This window comes from Lepisosteus platostomus, chromosome 12 (assembly GCF_059453375.1).
Source record: "Lepisosteus platostomus isolate fLepPlt1 chromosome 12, fLepPlt1.hap1, whole genome shotgun sequence".
NCBI lineage: Eukaryota > Metazoa > Chordata > Actinopteri > Semionotiformes > Lepisosteidae > Lepisosteus > Lepisosteus platostomus.
In genome coordinates, this window is record NC_142622.1 from 37,024,245 (window position 1) to 37,043,582 (window position 19,338).

Sequence of the window (19,338 nt, forward strand, 5' to 3'; positions counted from 1 at the left end):
TTGCTGAAATCCCTCTTTATAAATGGTACGTGCGGTAACAAATCCTAAACTGTATTAATCATAAAAATAAATCTTAATCAACTATACAATGTGTCCATTCATCAATATGAACAAAATCATTGGAACATTTTGAAAATATATTTTCTAATTAAATTTTAGAATGGGTTCTCATGTTATAATCACTGTGCAGTGGAGCAAAGTACAGTGAAAACATGACATGAGTGCCAGGGATTGCAGAGCAAAACATTATACAAATACACTAGAGGTGCTAAATTATAATGGTATGATGTTATAACCTTTATAACATTGCTGAAATAAATCTGCAAAAACAGCATTTCTAATCCCGTGGTATTGAAGATGAATCCCCAGCACCCTTCAAGAAAAAATGGGAAAGATACTTGGATCAATAAAGTACTAGTAAGCACATAAGAACACTGTAAAAGACAAAATAGCCTCCTCTCATCTGTAGGCTTTTTTGAAATTCTTAATGCTGCTACAGACTTAAGTATAAGGCATGAATAGTAAATTTAAACATCAAATTAAATAAATAGGTACACATTAAAAAACAAGATAAGATGTCATAACACCAAATCTCAGCGAACCCTAGTATTTTAAAGAACATTTTAGAAAAATCTCCACCAGCAAAAATAAATAAAATGTTAAAAATAAAGTGAGGTACCTCTTATTCACCTTAAACTGCATATAGATATTTAAGTGCAAAATTGTTAAAGTTAAAGCTTAATTCAAATAAGACAAATGTATGCTTATTAGCTGTGGATTATGAGATGTTTATTATTTCACAAAGACAGACGAAGAAGAGAAAATTGAAAATAAAAGAAATTTACTAGAAAGGGGGTAAATGGAGTATAGCTCCGTGTAATAAAGCCCACTTATTAGATACACTAAAATTAAAGGGCTGTTCTCTTATTCTGCTCTCTTAAAAATAGCATGTTTCCAAGTCCTTGAACCTCCTGACCAAAACCACTGCTGGAGCCATTCCAGTAAAGATCTCATTATCTAATGGACATTTTTATTGCAAATCTTCACAGCACATCTCTACCATACGTCTATGATCCCTCCCCCTCTTCTTGATGGTGAAGCGGACATTTAACAGTGCACGTGGCAAATCATAATAATCACGTAATATTTTTTCATGACAGTGGACTGTAATTCATTAAAGGTTCCTCTCGATGTTTTATAAGTTATTTTAGTCCTAGAAAAACCCTGCAGTGTTATTTCCTCTCTGATTACTCCTCTTTTTTCCTTTACAAAATAACTCTTATATAAGTCTCTCTATACTGTACAAGGCAGGTGTGATATATTAATAGAATAACACTTGTGATTTAAGAAGACAGTGAAGTGTACTTTGTTGTCAAGCATGCTGAATTCTGCTGAATGCTTTTTAACTTCCTTTCATCTTCAATGTCAAAACAAAGGAACGCTGAGAAGATTTTTTAAATTGTTTTTGATGTCTTCAAAATCTCAGGATGTATTTGGATTAAGAAAGACAAGCTTTCAGGACTATTAATATAATCTTCAATATTTATACTGACTTTTATTTTATATCCACATTATCTCATACAATATGTGTACTCATTTCTTTACTTAGTGATCAGTCATTATGGCAGGAGTTGATTTAGACATTTCCAAGTTACTGACTCTGATTTGCTGAAAGAGAAGAATAGCCAATGGGGTGGTATATTGCCATTCCTGTGATAGAAGAACAGAGTCTACTCTGTCTACCATCATCACAAATAACTCAGGAAGAGTGCAATATTACCAACGTACTTTCAACACCTTTCTGTTGCCACTAGAGGCAATAGTACAGAGGATCACTTACACCATTCTGGTGTAATGCCTCAAAACTCAATACATGTCTGTCCTATAAACTGTTGACATGGACTACCATGTATTTTTGTTCACTACCACATATATATTGTTCTTCTGTACATACTATACTACCACTATCATGTACTCATTTGTAATGTACAGTCTACGTCGTGTGATGTTGTCTGCTGTACTGTGCATGTCCTGAGTGAACGACACAAGTATGAATCCCAATGTACATGTACAGTACATGTATGGCAATAAACTCCCTTACTGATACTCAGTCTTCATTTCCTCTCCTGAGGAGATTTAGGGCTGGTATTCCTCCTTCTTTTCCTATTTTATTGATGAACCAGCAAGGGGGATACAAAGCAACCAAAAGAGCTTGATAGCTGTTGTTCTATTTTACAAAACCAGGGTTAGAGGAGTAACTAAACATATATGTTCCTTTTCAAACAGTAGCTACCAACAGAGGAGATAATATAGGAAAACGACACAGTAACAGGCCTAGTAGAAAATGTTGGTGTAAGTGCAGCCAAGACCCAAATGCTTAGGCATGAAGACTCAAATGCCACCCTGTTCTCTAAGACAGTGGCAATCATAAATTGCTTCAAAGAGACCAGCCTCCTTGATAACATCCAGATGCTAAAACCTAGAGAAAGTGTATGGAAAAGCCCAACTTGCTGCAGCAGTTCAAACTCTGTTAAAAAGGTTTTGTTTTATATGTATGTATTTAAAAGGCTTTTTGATTTTTTTTTTATTTAAACTGTAAGGTGAGTGTTAGAATATTAAGATTTAATCTTCTCTCTCTTAACAAAACCATCTGGACAGTTTTCCCTTATGCCAACATGCTTCCCATTATGCGCTCGATTCATTCTATAAAAGCAGACATAAATGACAGTGCAGTCTATCCCAAAGTATGTTGGCTAAAAGAGGTACATTTTAGCCCCCAAAGAGGGGGGCGGTTTAATACGCTTACATGAACACAAATTCCTCACGCTCTCAATACAATTCCAAAATCAAGGCTAACATAATATAAAGAAAAGAAAACAGTGAACCTTAAAGGGTGGCAACACACAGCTAAATACGTTTACTTGTCATTATCTCCAAAATATTTTATATGATTCAATTGCATTTCAAACATTTGCATCTGAAAAGCAATGTCTGGAGGTCAGATACACTCAATTTCGTGAAAGGACCAAACCTGTCTGTTCGGATGGTCACACAAATATTAAAAGAGAATAAAAAAATACCTTATTGTATTGTATTACAGTTCTTCAATTCATGGGTACATGCCTGTGTTCTGTTGCTTCTGGTTTTTCAGTACTGGAAATGCTGTTTAATTAGATTAGTTGCATCTGCTCTGGAGGTACAAGGTCTGGAGATGCAGTTGAAATACAATACAAAATCATTTGGGTATCCTGAGAAGTAAGAAAATGTATTTACTATTGTACTGATAAATGTACAATAAAAACACTTTAAATGTCACTACTATCTGTTTACATTTGTCAGTATGTATGCAGAAATTAATTCAGTATAACATTTAACATTTTGATAAAGTACAGTACACAAACTTTCACACACAATAGAAACTCACTATGATATCAACACATGAAGGAAAAGTGCACCTTGGATTTTTAGTGGCTCTGCAAATGAAGAATTTGATGTTTGTGTTAAATACCTTATTTTGTATTTTGTACATCACAAAATGTCTGTACTGTAGTAACACTTTTATACTTTAATGTATTTAATGTACTATATATCAGTGTAGAGAGTGATTAAGAACTGCATCTGGCTTGTGGCTCACTGAAATGCCAGCTTTACTGAGATTTGATTTGCTAAACGCAAAAAAGGGCTAAACCTTTTCATGCATAATCTCCTCTGATGAAAGCTCTAATATATTTGTTTTGCTTTCAGGCATGTTGCAATTTTACAACTTAGATGACAAATTATCATAGGTAACACTAACAAGAAAATACAATAATACAATATGATTTTATACAATATAAAATCTTGTTTTTACACAATGAAGTAACATGAGGCATTCTATATTAAGATGGATCACATGTGAGTAAAACAAAGACACTGTAGAGGTTGACTTAAATAAATCACTGATTAAATCTACATTTAATTTTTAAACCAGGAAATGGTGATAAGAGTATTGCTAGACTTTTAGTTTGTATTAATGGATGCTGAATTAGATGTGCCACTTTAGTTGCCTTTTAGTTAAAATTGCATTCTGATTGACCTCTTGGCTTTGATTTCCTGAAGAGAGAGTTCTTTAAGCTTTACACAGTATCGATATAGTATTTCAAGATGCCAATATTCTTTTTCAAAGTCTTTGATAGCTGTAATCTTGCCAAGAGATAGGACTCAGCTCGCTGCAGAGGAGTTGGCATACTGTATGCCATGTGATTCTTAAAATCACATTACAAAATGAAATTGTTTCTTGAACTTAGAAGACACACTTTTGTTTCCCAGTTAAGACAGTGAGAATAAGATAAATTTTATGGATAGTAAGATGCTTTTTAGTTGCTAGTAACTAAGTTATGGGGATCTCATTCAGACGTTTTGATAGAAGCCAGGATATCAGTATAAACAACATCAATTGAGTAGCTTGTTCCAGACTCCCACAAGTCTTTGTGTATTAAAGGACCTCATGCCCTCGGTTTGAAATGCATTTTCCAAATGAAAAAAAAAATGACCATTAACTATCAACTTTTATTAAAGGATGTAGTAAGCACAATAAATGCAACAATGCATTTTTTTATCTGGCAAATGAAAAAGCTAACCATCTGTTCACTGTTGAACTTCATGATTGAAATGAAACCACTGCCCCACAGAGCACACATTGAAGGCCTCATACTGTATGTAATGCAGTGAAATTAAAACATTAAGAATTAATGACTAGATTATGATTAGATTTTTGGCATGTATTGTATTCTATTTGTTCATTTCAAATCACTTGTATAAAGGTACACTTCTGATGTGTTAATTAAAAATATAAGTCTTCAGCCTTGTATCATGCCTTTTGATGTACAGTACTTCAAATTGTACTGACACTAACTGAAGCTCTTAGACACGTGCCGAGTAAAAGGTATTAGGAGTAAACATACCTTGATGGAAAAGATTGGAGATTAATTATTGTTATGCATTAACAGAAAGGAAGTGTCAAACCTTGTGTTACCCTGTGTTACACTATGTTACCTTATGCATACTCGAGTCTCTTGATCCCAGAATATACTGAGTATCAAGAGAAACTTAACCACTTATAAAAGGTGGAAGCAGTACAGGTAAGTGTGTACTGTATAACAGCGAAACATGCTTTGAACCATTTGAAGCTTGTGTGACTATCTATCATTTTTCTTTTTCTTATTCCTTTTCTTCCATGGAGCATGAAAAAAAAACATATAACTGTTCTCTAGTCTCTGAATCCTGGATACTACTGTACATGTCACTCCACCTCATACCATAAATGTTAATTGGAGCCCAGGCCTGGCACCCACAATGTAATTGTTACTTTCACATCTCCACAGAAAGCCATTGTTACATGAAAGGTGTTAGAGTGTGTATTGTCCAGCTGGAATGTTGCCATGTCTGACTGATCCCACAGGTAGGGCAGCAAGTGAAGTCCTAGAACTAGATCAATATACTATAGCCCTGTGAAGTCAGGTTGTCATCAATCGCTACAAGTGGAGCTCTGTAGACACTCCTGCCTAGACCTTCAAACATGGACATCCCTATCTATTGATCTGTTATACACAACAAATAGTGTATCATTCTGCACATGTGTGGTCTAATATGTATAAACAGTATGTACATGGGTGGTCTAATGAATCATTAAAAATGACTTGGCTCACAAACACTCAAACAGTCCCACAGGTGCTGGCACTTGTTTCACACCCGGACAGCCTGTGTTAAACTCACTCACCGAGGCCCATTCAGTTATACCTGGCCATCGTGCATCAAACAGAAATGCTCGTTCAAACACACCTCAGGCTAATGTCTGTGGGATCACAGGAGCTTTTGTCCCTTGGACCCTTCTCCTTCAACAAAGGGCTATCTTTTCATATCATCCATGTGGTGTTACTCACTGTCCATGTGTCTGATGTTACTAGTCAGGCCATTTAAATAGGAAAGCTCACAGCTCCAATAAATGCATCAGCTCACTGCCATCCCACTAGCTAATGGTCTGTCACATTTTGTTCTACAATTCCATGCACAAAAAGAGTAATTTATATAATCTTTTTGCTGCTTTTATTCTGAAGATTTAAAGCATTATACAAATAATATAGCATATACAAAATGAAAACAGAGCAGTGATTTAAAATCATTTTAGATTTGTATACCTTGTTTATGGTGAATGAGTGCCAATCCATTACCTTACATGTACAGGTATTGTACAGTATGTGAATCTGCTACAGTATAAAGTGTAAGAGTTAATGAACAATATACAGTAGTAGAGAGCTGATACATCACATGTTCTGCCTAAACATACTGTATGAGTCATGAACAGATGCTGAAAAGTGGTCAGGAACTACGACGTTTTGATTTCTGACGGTAGTTAATTTTACTACTGAGGAGTGCGGAGCCAGTCCTTTGGCTGGATGAAGAAAGAAAGGGGTTGTGGGAGTAGGAAGAAAGGGAGGGATTACAGAACATGTGGTAGAAGACAGGTGTAGGGAGAGATAAAAAACTGAAGGTATCCGGGAGCATAGTGTTTGAGAAAATGTTATGCAAAATCTGGGATTTGAACCAAATGCAGTGTTGTATGCAGCACTGGTGAGTTAGTGGAGGAAATGTAGTAAATGATTAGCATCATAAAATTGAGGGAGAGGTTATGTTTTTTAATATTTAATTTCTACTGTATAATTTATTTTGAATTAAGTACTTTTTGTATAAATAATTTAATCTAGCAATGACTACGCAATATTACCTTCCTCTAGCTTACAAGAGACCCTTCCCACAGTTGAATTATGGAGCTGTATTGCTTCCACAAGCCACGGCTCATACCCTTTACAAATAGAATATCTTTCCTTGGTCTGGTAATTGCAATGATTGGGTGACACACACGGTATTGTGTCACTGATGAATTCGTATTGACTGGTGTTTTTCAATTGCGAGAATTGTTGACTAAGCAATTGATACCAACCAATTAGATTTACTGCTATGTACTGTTAGTGGAACTAAAATTGCTTTTATTTAAGTGTATGTAGCCATTTGTCATTTATGACAACTGTGATACTTTACTGTAATGATGATGATGATTATTATTATTGTAGTAAGTTAGAAATTACTCTGTAATCTGTAAACCTGTACAGTATACAATAGTTAAGTACATTGTGCCTTATTTTCATTGATTGGTGAATGATTAAATAAATTAATGAAAATATAAAAAATTATTTTATAATGATTAAACAAATAAACATATCAAAACCGTCATTGCGTTTCATTAAGTAAAGATATGTGATGTGTAATAAACCTTTTCTCTCAGCAGAGTATTGAAAAGGGGAAAAAAATGGCAAAAACAAGGTCCCAGTACGTGTGAAGATGCACGTTATTGCTTTCTGCGAGCACTTGGTAAAACTGATGATAGTGTGTGATCAGAGATCACATACAGTTTTACCCTCTTTGATAGCATATAAATTGCAGCACCTCTGGGAAAGTGCAGCATGTGCTGTAGATCAAAATCCTAGTGTCTCTGTGACTTGCAATTACTACGGAATTTGTTTTCAAAGAAAATCCACTATATTTTCCACATTTGTTCAAAACAAAGCTTATATTGTACCACAGAGCGTGATTAGTTAATTGGTTCACAATCATTTGAATAAGGTTATCTAGTCTTGTATTATATCATTTACTTCAGAGTTTATAGGCTGTAATACTGGTAAGAAAGTGACAGCTAACAACTGAAGATATTTATGGTGCTTACAGTGGTGTACCAACTGAAACCTCTTGCATTCTAGATGGCAGCATCTGTAGGTTTAGCCAAACAATTAAGTAACCACAGAGTGTGACTGGTATTACTTAAAATATTCAACTTGTCACAGGAATGGCAAAATGAGAAACATCAAAGACTTCCTCTTGTCTTTTAAAAAAAAAACTAGAAATCTACATGTGTCTTGAGTGTTGTTAAAATCAGCTGGATTTTCTCAACAACATACAATATATGCAAACATATTATGTTTAAGGTATAATTATAATTTACTTTGTGCAAGGTACAATATATTTTACTTAAAACATGTGTTTTTCAAAAGTAATTTGTGAAGTAAATTTCCCTTCTGATTATGTTTTATTTTCGTAGGTTCTACCAAGTGCGAGTTGGTTTGAAAATATCATCACGTGTTCCACATAGATTAATAACAACGATACCAGGAAACACAGGTAAAGGGGTTGTTTTATCGGGTTTTACATTCCCTCATGTTGTGAGTACAGGGCCCTCAGTTCTGTTGCCAATTACAGTTTTCTTAACAATTTATTTAGCAAAGCAATACCTGATTTTCATGACTGCACCATTTCATATTAGTCTTAATTAAAATTATGAGTTTCTGCACAGACCAAATAAGTGTCTAACCCACATGACTATAAGGCTGGCTTCCGATGTACAGTAGTAGGAATTGCAAGCAATTGTTGCTGCAGGCACATTCAACATTTTCCCTTGAAATCTGCAACAGTTCTGCTTACCAAATCAGGTCACCTCATTACCTCTCAATTTGCCAGTTAAGTCAACCCAGGCAGTCTCTGCACAGTCCATTAATTATGTAAGTACATATATACAGCAGTGTACACACACTGTGTGATTCTCTCATAAATACTGCAGCAAAAGCATTGCATAAATATACAGTATTAACTAAAACTTTTTTTGAGTTTTTGAAGGAATATACAAAATATAAAGTTAATTTTTGCTTAAAGCAAACACAGGTTTGTTGAAATATAAACCTAATGATGTTGTGATAGTTTGATAATGATATCTGAATTAATTTACTAAAGTACCTTATATTCATTTTTATGTTCTGGATTTTATAATATAGAGGTATTTATTGCTGTATCATTCCCTTCATCCTCCACATCTTCCACTGACTTTAAACTACTGGAGTCATTTAAATTCTCCCTATGATACAGTATCTTGAACTTTATGCATTTTTATTTCTTATCACCTGTTCTATTTCATTTGGTATCTCTGCTACACTAAATGCAAAGTCTTACATTTGAACTGCATTATTAACCAGCACTGATGTTTTCTGCATTCACACCTTGCAAAATAGCTACTAAATCTTTTTTTATTTTTTCCCTGAAGCTCACGGCTTGTATGGGCTACAAGCTACAAGCCTTTGCTCCACCTGGCTTGGCAGTGAATCAGGCTATTATGCGTGACCAGTTCTGTATCACTCCATACAATGTTGGCTGGGAAAGGACCATAATGAGCTCATTGTACAGTATGTACATGCCTGTAGAAAACCAGCAGTCTATTTGATGTGTGAAATGTATATTTTAGTGAAGATAATAACAAACGTATCACACATTCTTTTGGTTAAGAGTAATTTGGCCACTCTGTAATTATCATGAAGATTATGATCATTTGTAGGACCTTGAAAAATCCTTGGAATTACAGTACAACGCATACTCAGTTTTCTCTGAAGTCTCAATCACCTAAGTGAATGCCTTCATTGTGAAATCGAATGCAGCCAGTTTGTTTCAATTTGACAGTTTTAGATGTTCACAAAACTGAAAACAACATACAAGAGGATGGTAGGAACTTTTGCTCTTAAAGTTATTTTAAAAGGACTGCAGACATGTGTCATTGAAGGCTTTACTTTCACATTGTTTTTTTTAAATTGATTCACCATTTTAAAAGGAGTTTTGAAATATTTTTCCAGCACAATACATTAGACAGCTGTTGTTGATATTTCTTATCCAACATTTTTAAACATCCATATTTGTATGTTTTATTGCTTTGTAGACTTGTAATGGTGGTTTTGCTGTACTAGTTTAGCAGGAAAAAAGACTCACCTTCTCCTCAAAATGTTGTGAAACTATTGTATTTAAAAAATAAGTAGCAGATCTAACTTGTTACTATTAATTTAATTAAAGCACTTTCCAAACAATTAAATGTAGTTAATTGATGTATTTTTATCAGAATTCAGTCTCAGAGGTGCTAAAAGGAATTATCATTATTTTCTAGTTTGTGTTTGTCAGCCTTACCCTGAGTTCAGGCAAATAAACAAAGGCATCATTCTGAATGGTACACAGCTGTTTCCTCTCAGAATTTGTGTTTCTAATCTTTGCTCTTGAAAGCAGCAGGAAGAACTTCCTTGCTAAAAACCTTGCTAATATGATCCATGGAAGGCCATGAATATAAGAATATTTCTGAATAATTCCTAATTGCAAGACTTCTGTCCATGTCCACATTTGTCCATGTGAATTGTTTTGTTACAACTCAAGAAAATACGACAGATGTAGATGTCAAGAAATAAGAACAAATAAGAACAAAATAATGAAAAAAGTTATTTGGAAGTACTGTCTGCTTTATACTGTATGCAATACAGGGTCTCAGGGGTGCTGGAGCCTTTCAAGTATCAGATGAAGGGCAGCATACAACCTAGTCCAACACATGGGGATTAACATGGGCAAAATTTACAAATTCCAGATTAGATAGCAACCCAGATCCAGAATTAAAACCAGGGCCTCAGCGCTGTGATGCAGCATTTCTAGCCACTGCACGACCATCTTGCCCAGTTATGAGTGCTACAAACTACAAATTATTTCAGATATGTAAGGATGTAGATTTAAGCTACCTGGAATGCAATGCAAAATATTAACTTTTCAACTTGATATACAGTACATGTATACATTACATAATCTCATGTATTTTAATTCAGTTTTCATTACTCTATAAGATTCCACAGAATTCCAAATAATTATTAACCTACAGTCATGGAAATATAAGAACTATTTTATGTTTCCACCAAACCCAAATAAACAGCAATTATGAGTTTAAGAAGCACATACTGTAACTAAACATGAAGACAAGTCCGAAGATAGATTTCAAGCTGATGTCTAACACATACACTGTTCCCAATGAATCAAAAACAAATGGCATCAAATTAGAAAAGGTCATCATTTGGATGTATTTGGATGCATCAGTGCCATTTCTCTAGACAGCATAACTGAAATAAAACAGCTGATATTGGACAATAGTATGTACTATTTCAACAGTGAAATTACTATTAATGCTTAGAATTATGTTTTTGGCCATTGCATTTTGCTTATATTAATATAAAAAATGGATGCAAAACTTGGATACTGATTGCAATAATAATACAGAAATTACAAACAAGCCAAAGAGGCATGTAAAGTTTAGGCTTGGAAAACAAGAAGAGACAGAAAGAAACACATTTGTTACAACGCAAAACAATATATTACATCATTGTAAGAAGAGACTAAAAAGATAGCGGTTCAGGCACTTTGCAAAAAGATTATACAGTACTACAGTATGATTGGTCAAAGGAAATGCACTTGTTCATAAAACTGACCATGAGGAAGAAACTCTTGCTATGGCAAGAAGAAGTAAACAAGATAAACAGTATATACAGTATAATATACATAATGGCTCTTGATTTTGAAGTAATGATATCTGTCAGATACAGCTGAAAAGAGCATAACATCACTGAATTTATGAAAAGGGATTAAAAATACTGATTCACTCTTGTATCCTCTTTTCTTTGCATTATTGTAAAAAGGAAACTATATTAACCATGAACAGTATGCACACATCCTCACAAGCCAACATCTAAAAGTCTAACAGAGAGGCGTCCTGATCTCGTTTGCATGGTGTCAGAGGAATGTTCAGGTTGCCTCTGGTGCGTCAGTCCCAGCCCAGGTGTCACGATAGCATGCTTATATTTATTTTTGTAACTTTCAGTTTTCTGGTGACAGTATTATCAGTCCGTTTGGAAATCTGCCTAGATCAACAGATTTTCATCAGAAAGAGAAACAGTTGAGAGGTACTTTACTGTAGTGGTTATTGCTTGATGAGTAATAATATTTTTTCAGCACCCCCAGGAGAGCACTTAGGCCCAGACACAAAATTTATCTCTGTAACTTTTCGTTGTCTTGAATACTTGCTTGGAGAGGTTCTTTCAGAAATGTTATCAATTCCAACACATTTTTCATCAGCCTGGGCTCTTTGCATCTATGGCATGAAATGCTTGGTTCTGGGACAGACAGTATACAATCTGACTCCTTGTGAAATTTTTTTTTCCAAATTTTGAATTCACCACCTCTCTTTGCCTCAACAGGTCTTTTTGTTGAGTGTCAATCACTATGTGAATATCTGTGCTGCTTTTATAATGTTTTAAACCAGGACATACTGCATTATTTTGCGTTTTTATTGTGTATCATTTCACATACAATATTAGTATTCATCAATTAGAACTGGAGGACGAACATTTTTTCTGTATTTTATTAACAGTTTCATTTTACAGGGCTGATTAGTGCAGACTTTGAATGAAACCATATTCAGATGAAATATGTCTGTTTTTTCTGTGGGAATGTAAGAGAATTAGACTTTTTTCAATTTAAAAAGAATGAAAAAGGTAAATAATACCTGAACAGCACCTGTTCAACAATTGTAAAGCATTGCACTTGCTTATATGAAATAAAGTACTTCAATTAAGAATAGGGCTCAAAGTACTCAGGAACACATGCGCTTTGTGAACACAATAATATATGACACATATTTCATTTTTTCATACTCTCTATATGTGTAAAAGGAATTGGTTCCAGTCGATTTTCATTATTTTTGCGTACCAAGTGACGAAGTCTCTAGACATAAAAATATTCACCATGCTTACTATTGTAAGACCTATGTTTTTGTCACATGTGTATGAACATAAAAGAATAACAAAAACAATTAAAAAAAACAGAAATTCACTATAGTTTTTCTAACCAATTTCTTGGATGAGAAAATAATCTGAACACATTCACTGCAACACTCATGACTGAATATATCTTGTGATGGGGTGGGAAATTGTTGTGTACTTTACTGGATACTGTATACTGTATGTAAATCAATATAATCTGTTGAATAAAATGAAGAAAATCCATTAGATAACTGATGACTGTGCAGTCATAATTTAATAATGTGTGTCTTTGCTTAAGCTGTAATGAAATAAATGACGTTTAGCTTAAATTAATTCAGAAGATGTATGGAAGACTGATAAATCTCTTCCTGTATAATACAGTACCAGTTACCAACATTTCCCTTTAAAGCTTGGTTTGAACGGAGAGACTGAATTCATACAGACCACATCTCACACATTGAAAATACAGCAGACACAAATCTTAATTGCCTCCTTGGTAACAAGCTTGATTATGTCTTAAGAAATTGACATTATGCCCTTCTCTCCATATAATGGACTTTTTACAATGAAGCTTGCAGAACCCAGATTTGGCTCTCAGGATTTTAACATAAGTAAATATAAACTAAGGAAAATACAATGACCAACTTCATTTAGGCACTGTTTACTTTTAAGAGAGCTCTATCTAATGTAATTTTAATTATGGTAGTTCCTTTCTTTTGGAGAAGAAAATAACAAATGTTTTTCAGCTGGTATCTGGGGATGCTTGCAAACAAGCAGCATTAGAGGTTAATATTCATAAATCTGGTCTATGTGTAACACTCATTAGCAGGAATAATGCACAAGCTAGCAATAAGTATTTAATAAGAATGAATATGAATGAGTGGTTGTTCTTTATCAAGAATAACCTCTAGCTGTTGTCTTATAGTTGGAGTTCACTTTAAAGGTGACATATTTGTTTTTTTCAATAACAAAAAATAGTATCTTAGATGTATTTGCCAGCGGACTAAAGAAACACTTGAATATTCTGACATACTGTATTATGTCATATTCAGACACTGTATGTACTTCAGGCATTTGAGCATATACTGTACTCTTCGATGTTGATCAGTAGTGAAAATCTCACATCTAATAACAACTCATCGTAATTGAAGTATCAGTGGAATATTCATTTAAAGATTTCACGTACTGTTGTTACTGGAATCCAGAAGTCCTTTTTAAGTCACAACATACTGTACTGTACATGTTTCAGGGAATATCAGTTAAGGACAGAATCTTGTAATGATCATCTTTTGGCCAAGCTCATATAATTGAAAAGGTGTTTTTTGGCAGCAGTGTCTCTGAACTTTCTCCAGGATCACATGCTGTACAGTGTAATTGCTATCTTATTTTAATGTGTGTTTGCAATGCTCATTTAATACTATTTAATTAAACCTAATGTGAATTGAAGTATTTTGAATGTATCATAAGTTAAACATTGTTGTGTCAGTGGTATGATATTTGACAAATGGAGGACAGGTTTGCAACCTCAGTTGTCCTTATGTAGATCAGTATTTTAATTGGGAGCCAAAACTGCAATATGCCCTTTAGTCTGGAGCCTCTTTTCGCAAGAATTATGTCTCTAGTCATGAATTAGCTATTGTGCTAGTTCTAGCAAGGTAAACATTTTAAATTGAGAGGACGGGAAATGAAGAATGAATATTGGAATTTTTGGAGTGTGCTTGACATTTTAATTTTGCAGCCTAATGGAATAAAATATTTTCCTAATCTCCTCTTTCAAATAATTTATCAAAATCAAAACAAGTCCACATCACATGATACAGTATATAGGCCATGCGTCACATGACTGCAGGCCTATTGTCTTTAGTCTGGCCATACACTTTTCTCCCTTTAAAACCACTTTAAATAAATGCATTGTTATCTGACTCCTAAAAATTGATTCCTGAAATTAGGAAGGTCTTAAAGGAAAGAAAAATATTTTTTTTCTGAAATGAACATATTTTGAGGCACTGTGTATTGCGATGTCTGAACACCTATGAAGCTTGCTAAAGACCCAGTATACACTTGTGCATGTAAATGCACTGATTATACTTCTGAATTCCTGATTGCATGAAAAGTAACTGAGATTAAAATGTAAAATAAACAAAAGTTATTGTTCATTTCCTACTCTAATTATATGCTTGTGACAACTGCATAGACATACACAGACAAATACTGTACACATTTAGAAATGAGAAATTAATGGTCAAAAACAAAAAAAGTTGTTTAGATTCCTAAAAAATCTATATCAAAATAATTGTAAATGTTAAATGCAAAGCAATTGTTAAGAGTTATGTTTAATTATATTTTGGTGAAACCACAGCTAATTTATTGATGAAAAGCAACATCATGTACAGTACAAATTATGATTTCTGTTTCCCGTGCAAACTTTGTTCCAGTTTTCTGGAATGATTCAAGTTCAAAGCGTTCAAAGCTATAAATCTATCAATGGTGACAAAACATAATGGAGAATGGGGAAAACAACCAAAAGATGTGGCTGAAAACATGCCTAGCCAAAAGATTATTTGTGTTTTGACAAAACAATGAAGGAAGGAAGCATTTTACATGTGGAAACGCCAAAAGTACTGTAGGTGGCTAGGATGAAAAGGTATTAAGGTGCTGAGGTGCCAAGCCATATAGATTTTGATTTTGACTTGAAACAAAGGTATCGAACAGCTTTTCTGTTACAGTCAAGGACAACAAAAGAAGTAGTCTGGCAATATTTCTGAGATGGCTGAGTTGGAAAATGTCATGATTAACAATGTGAAAAGCCACACTTTTCTAGAATTAGGTCTAGAATTAGGATAGAGAATCAGAATCAGCTGCCTTAGGACGATCATTAGTAACTTTAACAAGGACATTCATTCTTTGCATCTCTTAAACTGTTTTTAGAAATTCACAGGAATTTCATCGAAAAAAAGATTACCCAAATCAGTAGAATTACTATAGCACCGATACCATTCAGGGGAAACAATGTTTAATTTTATTCTCAGATAAATATAATTTTGCTCTTGATCCACTGTAAATACCATTTAGAGATGAGGGTTGTTATCTCATATAACACCAAAACACCCTTGATAGTCGTTGAAAGAGGTCAAATCAATTACTGATTTTACTATCCGGCAGTAAGACTTTAATTCTTGCAGGAAAAAAAAAACATGAAATAGCTGCTAATATATTCAGTAACTGGGTGAAACATCTTCACACATTAGTGATTTAGAAGATACAGCTAAAGCCCCCTCCTCCAGATGAATAAAGATTTAGGATATACAGTATATCAGATTTAATTGACATGGCTTGAGGAACAAGAACTGATTAATGTGGAAAACAGTCCCGCCCCACCTGCTCTAAAATGCTCGAAAAAAGGAATACTGGAAAGGAAAGTCTGATATCCTATATTTATTCCCTAGAGAATAGATACAGTAGTTGGAGGGAGTTCTGGTTTGTCCTTCTCCTTTGAACTCTGTTATTTCAAACTTGGAAATGCTAACAGTGGATATACCTAATATGATTAAAATAATGCATGGCGTTGCATTTGTGTTGTGCATCTGTATAATTTAATCTTATTTTACTTTATTGTTTTCTTCCTAGGTGAATCTAGCTCTACCTCTGCATGTGTCCTTGACTGTACTGTGCTCAGCAAGATATTTCAGATCTTGTACAGGAATGAAGAAATTGCGGTTAATGACTCTATGAACTTCAAGGTTCACTTGCTTCTGGATGGTGAAAGAGTAAGCCACTCATTAATCTATAGCCCTTCTAGTTTTTCGAGAAAAAAAAAAACAGCTGCATTTCAAAAAGATAACAGCTTTGAATTGTTTCTTATTACATTGTGCACAAAAGCAAATTTTTAAAAAGATAAACATTTTTATGTTTTTTTTTTCTTTTTGTGACTTTTTGTGGTGCAACAATAGTTATCATCTCAGTTCTTCACATCTTTGGATAGATTATTTCTGCATTATCTTCATTTTTTAGGCCTTTTAAAACTTAACATTAAGAATAAACAGATAAATATTAAGATAAATACGGTATTTCAAAATTACTCATAGTTCATTATGTAGGGAAATTGGATTATTTGTTTGACAAAGATGCCTGTTGTTTATTTTTGCAACGATTAGATGATGTTGTGGTATATTATGCTTCAGTTTTCTTTTCATTAAAGCTCTTTAATTGACTTCCAATTTCTAAATGGGAATGCTTGAAAAGTCCAGCATTAGAGGTGATAGTACATCTCATTACTGTTTTTTTTTAAATTTGCTTCAACCTGTCTTTGACTTTATTAACACTAAAATCTTAAAAATATTTGTTTACCGTATGAATATAATATAATATAATAAATGTAGGGCAGTGTACCAATGTGGACCCTTTTGTTCTAACTTGAGTGAGATCCTTCACCCCAATTGCTCCAGTCCACTCAACTGTATGTGTATCCAATGTACCATTGGAACCAGCATTTCTGGTCATAATCCGTGAATGACCAATATTATAAACTACATTACAAACTATGCATCAACTACAGTATATGAGAATAGTACACAATTCTAATGTCAATTTGGAGTATTCATCTTAGGGGGTGTGTGTACAACAGCACATCCATTTACAGATAGTTAAGAATGTTCTATTATGTATTGGTTATGAACTACGTACTGTATTAGCTTGTGCTTGTTACAGTGCTGCCGATGCAAGAAACGCCCGGGGACAGTACTTCTATGCAGGAATGTGTGTCTCTAAGTTCTACAGCTGTAGTCAGTCAGTGGTCTGAGAAGTAACAGCTGTAGGTGGCATTATACTGTACTTATACTGTACAATTTGCCTTCCTCCCTTGAGAGAGAAAGACAGGACTGACAGATAGCAGGGAATGGTCCGTTGGTAGCAGCATGCTGTGAGGCTGTATTGCTCGGTATGTGTAGCAGCAATTTATATAGCATCAAGCAGAGGGTTGTGTGTGTGTGTGTGTGTATCCAATGGTACATTGGATACACATTAGTGGTATGGGAAGTCAGCAAGGGATGCAGGCTGCAGGTTCCACCCGGAAGGGTAATGAGTGAGATCTAGGGACACGGAGGGGATTCATTTGAAAAGCAAGCATTGTAAAACAGTCATTTTCTGGAGACATGACGCAGGAGTGTGGTCAATGTTAACACTACCAACAGGAAGCCAAAGAGCAAACTGTTTGGGCACCACACCACAGATCAACACCAAAGGTATTCTGATAAATACACAGAGAATCTGAGAGCTCCTAATTAGGGAAAGAGCTAAAGAAGTTTCCAAATTAGAAGCACACTTTGCTGTTGTTGTGTTTATGAGAGTGAACGGCTCAGCAATCCTATGTTCCATCCTCAAGCATGGAAGGTCAGAGGATAAAAGCTAGTGCTGAGGCATGAAAAGAAAGTACCTGTATGTCATGCTCCTAAAGACAGCGTAACTTGACAGACAGATCTTTGAACCTGGGAAACTGCAAACAAAGGGCTCAAAAATCTTTAGTTGAGCCTTGCTCCAAAAGACAGTGTAAAAATATCTGGAGTCACCCTGCTTTAGCACCAGAAGCCTCAATTCTAGCACTTTTCCCAAAACGAGGTGATAATATAACACTACTCTTGGAGGAGAGTGCATGCAAAAATAGGATATGAGCTCAAATGATAGAGTAATAGATTTTCCTGGTGGTCTGTGGTAGGGTGTGCTAACTGAGTAGTTTGGTCTGGATCACTGCCCTTAGTGTGAGCTGCCTCATGTGGTATCGCATTGTGCATGGTTTATTCACAAATGTCATTTTTGATGTTGTTCCATGTATTAAATTAAATTGTTTAAATGAAATATGATTGAACTATATGAATAATGCAATTCTTTGTAGCCTTTTACCTGTATTTTCTTCTTTAATAGGTAGAAGAAGCACTGAGTGAAGTAGATTTTCAACTCAAACTAGACCTGCACTTCACTGACAACGAACAGCAGTATGTAATTGTTTCAGTTTCCTGGACATTAGGCAATTGTTTTCCCACAGCCTTTCACACTTGGAAATTTTCTTTCCATATCATAAAGTATTTTAAAAAATAATTTCCAGAACAGAGTAGATGTTTTAGGCAGTTTTAATTTAAAACATAGCATATAGTATATTTGTTTTGTGTTATGAATGCAGCAGTCCCTGCCCCCAGAGATATGGGGAGGGATGAAAAGGAGGCAGCTCACTGTCTTCAGTATTTACTGGATTCTTTTCATAAAACATTTTCTGCTCAAATTCTGATCATACTACTGGAATAACAAATAACATGATGAGAAATCATACAGAATTCAAAGAACCTCTAGTGAGACCAAACCTATAGCTTTTTTTTTTAATTCAAAACAAAACTAGGGCCCTGATTTGTTCTGAATGATAAGACCAATTTAAATGATAAAATCAATAATAATTTAGAAAAAAGTATCTGTTTTCATTATTTTCATCAACAGAGTAGTGGTAATTTAACATACTCAGAAGAGATGAGATATCAGTAGTTTGGCCATAAAAATGTCCCTTAGTTTCCATTTAAATCCTGTAGTTCATATTTAATTCTTTTTTAAATATATTGACCACACACTGTTTAAGCCAAACTTAAAATAATTTTAAATTACTTAAATA

General features: G+C 34.4%; 1 protein-coding gene across 1 annotated transcript in view; it reads left to right on the forward strand.

The window, feature by feature from the left end:
• Positions 1–19,338, forward strand: part of fam135b (family with sequence similarity 135 member B) — a 69,027-nt gene that overhangs the window by 22,531 nt on the left and 27,158 nt on the right. Inside the window, exons 3-5 of the mRNA XM_088601845.1 lie at positions 8,132–8,211; positions 16,317–16,456; positions 18,606–18,676. Coding sequence (XP_088457971.1) covers positions 8,132–8,211; positions 16,317–16,456; positions 18,606–18,676 — 291 coding nt within the window. The remainder of the gene's footprint in view (positions 1–8,131; positions 8,212–16,316; positions 16,457–18,605; positions 18,677–19,338) is intronic.